Source organism: Branchiostoma belcheri, unplaced genomic scaffold, assembly GCF_001625305.1.
Source record: "Branchiostoma belcheri isolate BF01 breed outbred unplaced genomic scaffold, Haploidv18h27 scaffold171, whole genome shotgun sequence".
NCBI lineage: Eukaryota > Metazoa > Chordata > Leptocardii > Amphioxiformes > Branchiostomatidae > Branchiostoma > Branchiostoma belcheri.
In genome coordinates this window covers 462,512-471,459 of record NW_017803169.1, presented here as the reverse complement: position 1 = coordinate 471,459, position 8,948 = coordinate 462,512, and the positions used below count along the sequence as shown (strand labels likewise).

Below are 8,948 nucleotides of genomic sequence, written 5' to 3'. Positions count from 1 at the left end.
ATGTAAATAAATACGTAACACTAAAGACATCCAAAAGATATTAACTAAAGGCATGTTCCACGCTGAAGAAAATATCGGTCTACCTCAAAAGGATCCATTCATTTTATTACCAAGTGAATTGTGTGTAACGTTACATTGCATAGATCATAATATGCACAAGTGTTGACGACGTAGGTGGCCTTTACCTCACGGGTATTATTTACATGGGTCATACGGGGTCTTGCCATTTAAAGATGGCTGCCGCAAAACTACCATGCCGGGTTTTGGACGTGATTTTCGGTTGTTTAGACCTCCCAGACCTGGCAAACTGCGCCCTGGTCTGCAAACACTGGTGCCAGTACCTCAGCGACGACAACAGCGACGTTTGGAGACTTCAGTGCGTGAGGAAAGTGGCGGACGAGGCGTTGAAATCCGACATTTTGTGCAATGTTACCTCATACAAAGCCAAGGCTATGGCTTTTTGTCATGCCTGGAACCCTCAGGACTGCTCTCGGAATATTTATATCAAACCGAACGGTTTTACTTTACACCGGAACCCCGTGGCGCAGTCTACGGACGGAGTCCGCGGCAAGATCGGCTTCAACAGCGGGCGTCACGCCTGGGAGGTGTGGTGGGATGGGCCGCTAGGAACGGTAGCAGTGGTGGGGATAGCTACTAAACATGCCCCTATGCAGGTCTGAAAAAATAATATTGTCCTTTACCAAAAAGTGCAAATACTTGCTTTCCTTGCGCTTAATTGCGTGTAGCCGCTTCTGAATCTTTTAAATATTTTTTTAAAAAATTCAAAATTTTTCAAATATCTACAATTTTAATTGTAGATTAAACGTTAAAAGGTGAAAATCATATTTATGATGTGTAATTTAGTTACAGGTAAACATCAATATGCATGGTTTATGTAAATGTCGAGGTCATTTGCATAATTAGTTTATGTTCCGAAGTTTAAGACTAGTCCACACTTACAATTTACATGTTGAATTTAAGTACAGATTAGAGGACCATCAATTAAATTTTAGTTTGCTAAATATCCTAATGTCATGACAATGTGTCCATACTCATAATTTTAAAAAAAATTAGAAAGGTAATATTTGCAAAGAAAATGTTATAAAAAATGTTATAAATAATCAAAACCAGGATAGTGAGTGAGTGTGAGTGAAAATGCATAATGTTTACCTTCGCATATGGTCTGCTCTGTTAATTCCTACTCAAACACATTCATATATATGGTCAGACAAGAGTCTAAATCCCTTCTGCTATAAAATTGCAACATGATATATACCTAAACACTAGTTACCATGGTAACAGACAGTCTGGTTCAGGTCATTGACCTTTTTGGTTTGGAGAACAACAGGAAACTGAGCAAAAACAATATGTTTTCCTTCGGTAAACATAATTATTGGGAACAAAATTTACAAAGGATGTAATCGGTGATATTTTGATGGCGGTCTCAGAACTGTCGTTGTTTTGTTGACTTTGTTGTTGTTGTTGTTACAGTGTCATGGTTACGTGGCTCTACTGGGGAGTGATGACCAGTCCTGGGGTTGGAACCTCGTGGACAACCACTTACTGCACAATGGGGACAGCCAGGGCAACTTCCCGCAGTGCAACAATGCACCAAAATATCAGGTAACATTTTTGTGCACCTTGCTTTATTGCAATGCATGAAACTATCAGGCAAGTAAATGATCTAGCCTCCGCCAGGCCTTTCTACGGGAATATGGATCGTAGAATCCGGCAAAAAAGAGAATCAAATGGGCCAAGGGAGTCCGACCACGGGGAGGTAGTTTCGTTCCCTCTGTAGTCAAATCCCAAGGCGGCCAAACACCCCTGGCAAATATTATCCTATATATAGCCAGCGTAGTTAGTCTGGTAGAGACTATAAATGATCAGTAGGTACTGAAGTGCACGAAAAGTAGCCTCTACTACCAGGCTTCGTATAGCAGCTAGAATTTAGAAAGACCCATAGAAATTGGCCAAATAGATGATATTTTCAGGTGAGTTGGTCCACTACTAGTAGAGATGTCCCTGGTATGTTATGTATCTATATGGCCAAGTTCTACTCTTTCCAGCTGCTTCCTGAAGCCTGGTACAGGCTACACCAAAATGTCCACTTGTAAATTCAGTAATTAGATTCTAGAACCATTTTTTGGTCATGCCTCATATTAGCCTGGTATCCAGTCTATCGTAGTTGGGTCAGGCTGTATTTGGGGCTCTAATAGTTTTCACCCATTCGGCTAAACTACAGCCTGGCTGCCCGATGGGAGTGTTGAAGGACTAGTTTTGCAATAAAGGCTGGGGTTTTGTACTACAGGTCTGGAGTAGCTCCAACTCCCATTGTGCTAGCCTGGGTACCATCTGGATTTTCACTCCGCCACGCTCGAGGTTTTTTGAGCGTGGCGGAGCAAAAATCCGGATGGTACCCAGGCTACTGTTGTGCAGAACATAGGAAACCTAGCAGAGTCGGGCAGCGAAGAGCCCCTGCAGCCCAAACCCACCCTAATCACGATAGACTGGACACCAGGCTAGACTGACGTTGCACCCAAATAATGATGAATAGTACAAAGTGAGTTGATATGTCAAAACTGATCAAGAATTCCACATGTGGGCCCTTATTGTAAGTGACATGACTTCAATATTAATACCATACAGCTCAGTACTGCACTGAATTGTACAATAATCTTAGAGGGCCTGCATGGGAATTACGCAAAATTTTTGCCACCGATTACAAATTACGTTAAAGTCTCAGAGCTATTTACGACTTTACGATTTGTGGCAAATGTCCTATTACGAATTGCACTGATTTTTGCGAAGGCTGCCTACGAATTACGAAGTCTAAAAAGGCCTGACTACGCCATCCGCGGATCCAGAGAGGGGGCGCACCCGGCGCGCGCCCCCCCGTTCGACTGAGCAAAAAAAATTTTTTTTTAAATAATAAAACGACTGGCCAAACACAGAATCGTAGAAGAATTGTACAAAGGTTACAACTACTAGTAGTTCTTCAAGGACACGCGCCGCGGACTGTAGTCTACAGGGCCGGGGGGAGCGCCGGGGAGCGCCGGCACTTGTCAACAGTCCATGGAATTAGCGGGCACGCCCCGCCACGCGCCACTCAAACTTCTCACCCCGCTCTTGGTTTGGCTCCCGCCGTGCTAACGGCGTCTGTCTTTTGAAGACACTGTCACAGCGACACGGCACTGTGCCGTGTCGCTGTCTTCAAAAGTGACGCCGGTCTTTCCTCCCGGATGACCACTGAACTTAAATCATTCCTTGTAAAGAGAATACATAACTTCGGGAGCGCCGTGATGCTTCCAATTTATTTCGTGTCAACGGATGACAAAAAATTGAATGGAGCCACCGTGCCTGCTGGAACCTGACTGGACCACGGAAATTCAAAAATTAGCTCGACCTAGTCAATGTGCTTTTGTCTATCAAAATTTCCGGTGGGAGTCAAAGGGATTCACAGTGATGTGTTAGAAACAAAGAATTAATTGAGTCTTACCATATTTCGAACTTACGTTCTCTGGGGGAGTCTGAAGATCAGAGAAAGTCCTGCGCCGCAAGTGGTAGGGTTTTCCGCAGGAAATAGTCCTCAGTATGGGGTGATGTGATTGTAGTGGCACATGGCCATGAAAGTATTTATGAAAATTATTTAAATCATACGCTGATGAAGAATAAACGATGGGAAATCATAAGGTGTTCAATGTTTTTCTTGTAGCCCAAGACTCTTTGTGCTATGCTATACGTATAATTAGATCTGTTTAGTAAGACCCTTTGTTTTGTGACAGGTTTCTTTTATGTACCGATCTATGAACCTGGTAAACATGACAATACATAGGGAAAACGTGTGATATTAGCAACTCCGTGTAGTGCATCGTTTCAATTTTGTAGGAAGGCGATAATTCTCAGGGACGGCCGTATGGTCTCACAACCCTCCTTCACGTTCATGATGTTGTTATCTCACGTTCATGATAAACGGTACTTCATGCATCTGCCGTCTGTGACACAGACAGAAAGTCCGAAGGCGGCAGCCACAAAGCGGTGACATCTCTGTCGTGGACTTCCTAAGTTTCGAGACGTAAGAATACAGCAAAGACGCCGATGCAAATGTGATAAAGCATGGTGCATCTTCTATTAATTAGCACGTGGAAGTCCAACCCTAATAAATGAGAAGTCGAGCAGCCCCTATCATTCCAGTCCGTCCCTTGATACGAGTGTGTTCATCAGCCGATACTGCATGCCGCGCTCAGAGGCTTGAGTTTCTCGTTATATATTTATTGGCACGGCCAGTTATACTCTTACTCTCGCGTCCTGATTGAACTGTGGTACTGCCTTGGCATTCAAGTTACAGCTCGTCGTTTAGTTGGCACCTTAGAAACTTATAGTCTCGAGAGACGGTCGGCGGCATTGGAGTCAGCCCTCCGGCTCCGGATCGTGACACAACCGACGGGACACGTGCTGATGCGAGAACAACTGATCAAGTAAGTAATTATATATCTGAACTAGTGATGCCTAAACTTGGTAAAAGTACACAACTTGATACCCAAATATATGTTCTGTAATTTGCAACTCCTTCTTGTGCTTGTATTTTATTAGAAGGTCATCAGCGATTTTCGGTCAACTCGCGCTAAATTTGTATCTAGTATCAAACGGCCTTTGCCTGAATAATTATAGCAGCTAAGTTAGACAACCGTTGAATAAAAATGACTAGTTCACATTGGTAATAAGGACTGTCCGTTCGCTAACAAGATTCTGATCAGAATGAGTAGTTCTAAAATCTGACGTTCGTAATGCTGTGGTCGCAATTCACACACGTGGCCGGCCAGGCAGCTTTTGAGAACGAAAAGTACCATATATAAGGCAACAAAACACAGAAAAGTTTTAATAATAATCATGGGCACTATTTCTGTATATACTTGATATGTATTGTTCTTCGTTCATGCAAACAAAGTTATTGGGCGTCGGCGTTTTTTTTTTTGCGAGCGACGCGAGTAATATGCCGCTTAGGGACGATTTTGCCGCCGTGGAGAGAAGGTTTCGCGCGAAACCTAATAAGCTTCCCTCCGCGGCAAAAACTCCCTCGGCAGAAAATCGTCCCTTCGCGACATATTACTCGCGTCGCTCACAGAAAAAAATAACGCCGACGCCCAACAAGTTTAAGAAGGAGGCTACAGCCCAGCTGGGCCCCGGTTTAGACATGATGTGATCTAAGCATAAGGAATGCAAATAATACATGCTGGCACACATGTGCTAAGTATAGCTGACAGTGAAGTAACTCAGGATTTTTGACACGTTCTGGTTTCCTTTTGTTAATTAACTCGCTCATGATGAGGTGAGAGATCGCCACATAAAATACTTGGGGTTGTGACAACAGAGTAACAAATCTGTTTTAATCGTATTTTCTAGAGAGTCCAGAGAGTAGAGTATGGAACCAAGGAAAAAGAAAAAAGGGGCACATCAGCCAGATCTACATAGATTTTTCGGTGCTGCATCCTCCCATTCTGGCTCAGTCGCCCAGTCAGATCCAGCAGAGTCTCAGGGCAGCGTGGAACCTTCGACTTCATCTGTAGCGGACACCACGGCGTCCACGTCGCAAGTTGCAACTTCTTCTAGTCATGAAGACCGCGCCTTGGACATCTCCAACTTCACGGACGGGAACGTTGATGACGTCACCAAGTACCGACTCATCCAGGAGAGATGCCCGCCCACTGGATTCAAGTTCCCGCCTAGAATGTACAAGGACAAGCGAAGGCCAGGTGGGGTCATGAACAGGTACTGTCAGAGAGACTGGTTGGACCTACACAAGTTCCTGGCATACTCGTCAGCAACTGATGGCCTGTACTGCCTTTGTTGTACGCTGTTTCCTACAACATCATCACATGGACAACCCAGCCTTTTGGTCAAGCGTCCGTACACGAACTGGAAGGACGCCAAGGCAGACATGCAAGACCACGACGCAAAGTGCCAGTACCATAAAAGGTCCCTGGCGAAGATGACAGCATTTGTCGAAACGATGCGGAACCCTGAACGTCGCATTGACCTATCAATGTCGTCACAGTCAGCCGAACGCGTTGAGAAGAACCGCGCCTTCCTTGTTTCGGTTCTAAAATGCCTGGAGCTGTGTGGCCGGCAGGGGCTAGCCCTCCGCGGACATCGCGACGACAGCACAGCAGACCCCTTCTCCAACAAAGGGAACTTCCATGCCCTGCTGCAGCTGAGGGTGGATGCTGGAGATGCGGCTTTGAAAGAACACCTAGACACCTGTGCTAGGAACGCAACTTACGTGTCCAAAACGTCACAGAACCAGCTTCTGGACTGTATGAAACAGTACATTCAAGAGACAATCGTCCATGAAATAGGCAGTCAAGAGTTCGGGGCGCACTTTGGAATCATGGCTGATGAGGTGACGGACGTTAGCAACTGGGAGCAGTTAGGACTACTTGTCCGTTACACTAAGGACGGCAAACCAGTAGAGAGGCTGCTCCTCTTCGCAGCGTGTGAGGAAATCACCGGAAGAGCCCTTTGCGACACCATAGTTGGCGAACTCAGACAGGTCAGTCTTGATCCGGGAAACTGCAGGGCCCAGTGTTTTGATGGCGCTGGGAACATGGCAGGGGTGCGGAATGGCTGCGCGGCAAACTTCAAGAGGACGGCGGCACCAAGAGCGCCCTATTTCCATTGCGCCAGCCATGACTTGAACCTCGCCCTTTGCAAGGCCTGCAAGGTACAAGACATTCAGTGTATGCTGGAAACGCTGAAAACAGTGGGGCTTTTCTTTAAGTACTCACCGAAGAGACAGCGGGAGCTGGAAAGGGCGATTGAGAGAGGGAACGAAGAAAGGGTTGCTGCTGGTCTCAAACCATGGAAGAAAACCAAAATCAAGCCCATGTGTGAGACCAGATGGGTGGAGAAACACACCTGTCTGGAGGACTTCGCTGAGCTACACAAACCGCTGGTGGAGTGTTTGGAAGCAATCACGCTAGAGGCGGGATGGGACGCCAAGGCACGCACAGAAGCCGGCGGGCTGCTGTCACAAGTGAACAAGCCTGCATTCCTGTGCGCCTTTCAGTCAGCCTTGTTCATCCTTGGCTTCACCAAGCCTCTCAGTGTTTTGTTACAAGGCAGCACAATGGACGTCGTCACGGCCTATGAAAAAGTGGACCACGTCCTGACGGAGATGCGGGCCATCAGACAGAGTGCAGAGGAGGAATTCTCACGTGTGTTCCGTACAGCCACTGAGATGGCGGAGAGGGTCGGCAACAATATGGAGATTCCGCGGAGATGTGGGAGGCAAACACAGCGGAGCAATGTGGAGGCTGACTCACCTGAAGTCTACTTCAGAAGGTCCGTGTTCCTGCCATTTGTCGACAGTATGGTGGAGCAGCTCGCGACGCGCTTCCAGCAGCTTACAGCACATGCCTGCCGCGCCCTTCTGCTAATCCCATCCAACCTTGACAACCTCCAGGAAGATCACATCCAGCAACTACAACAGTACTACGAGCCCGACCTACCATCTCCCCACACATTCAGACAGGAGATTCGACTATGGCGAACGCAGTGGCAGGGTGTTCCGGACAAACCACATTCATTAGAGTTAACCACCTGTCATCCATCCAGCAACCCAAGGGTCTACCCAAATGTGTGTAAAATGTTACACCTCCTGCTGTTGACCCCGGTGACAAGTGCCGGCGTGGAGAGGGCGAACTCAGCACTCAGGTTTGTCAAGAACGCGTACAGGAGCACCATGGGCGAAGATCGTCTGAACGCGCTTCTACTCCTGTTCGTTCATAGGGACATTCCGCTTGATTACGATAAGATCGTTAACACGTACGCGACACGTCATCCCCGCAGAATGCTCTTTGTGAACCCACTGTCTGATTGAAAGAGACTGCCATAGACTGTTAACGTCGTTGGTTTAAACTACCAGTTGAATTCTGAAGTAGTTAACGTTTATTTCTGAATAGCATGTATAGAGTAGCTTTATATTTCCTGTAGGTAGTTTACGCTAGAAGGAGTTGCCAGTCACACTTCCTCAGACCTGTATTGTTTACGCCAGAAGTGGATATCATGTACATGTCAAGTGTAAAACGTCAACAGCCATACTTCCTGTAGAACTACATAGCAGTATAGTTAAACTAAAAGTATGCAACTTGAACTTGAAAAACTACTGTATTATGCTTCCTGCTTTGTAAATTGAGTTGTGGTCGTCTGCGAGGAAAGACTCACTGGACTGGCCGCGTACACTTTGGAAAGACTGTCTGTACACTTAGACGCCGTTAGCACGGCGGGGGCCAAAGCAACAGCGGGGTGAGAAGTTTGAATGGCGCGTGGCGGGGCGTGCCCGCTAATTTCATGGTGTAAAATCTGACTCTGTTGACACGTGCCGACGCTCCGTCACCCCGGCCCTGTATAGTGCGAAAACATGTGAAGAGTTAAACTGATCTGAAGTATCCTAGGCCTGTAGTACTAGTAAATTGTACTTTACGCTAGAGGAATATACTAGTAGCATACGAGAACAATGACTGCGTGATATAGGCTGAACATACTCGGACAGCATGCAGCATGTAACTTATTCAGAGAATGTTGAATAAAAACGAGTATAGGTCCTAAAATGAGTGTTGTTTCTGCTGAGGACAGTAGTAAAACTACAGTTTCAACGGACAATTAACGGTAGTACAAGGGACGCGCTAGACGAAATGTCGGGCGTTCACGGTTGCGTTGTTTACAAGCCGTCGGGCCGACATGTATTCACGCATTGTTGTGACGTCCCCCCGCGATCGGATAATGATTGAAGTGATCTGGCGGGCGGCATTTCCTTTTGAACTTGGTTCTCTTGTTTCGCGAGCTAAAATCACTCGCGAACTCTTTATTTACCCCGTTTTGTGAAATTGAGTCCTCGCGGAAATACATACTTTGACAAGTAGTTTATTTTCTCGGCCATAAATGTACCGACC

General features: G+C 46.3%; 1 protein-coding gene across 1 annotated transcript in view; it reads left to right on the top strand.

Annotated features, from left to right (window-relative positions):
• Nucleotides 1–219: 219 nt before the first annotated feature.
• LOC109466919 (F-box/SPRY domain-containing protein 1-like) overlaps nucleotides 220–8,948 on the top strand; it is an 11,154-nt gene continuing 2,425 nt past the window's right edge. Inside the window, exons 1-2 of the mRNA XM_019764791.1 lie at nucleotides 220–674; nucleotides 1,492–1,623. Of these exons, the coding sequence (XP_019620350.1) occupies nucleotides 234–674; nucleotides 1,492–1,623 (573 nt within the window). The 5' untranslated portion in view covers nucleotides 220–233. The remainder of the gene's footprint in view (nucleotides 675–1,491; nucleotides 1,624–8,948) is intronic.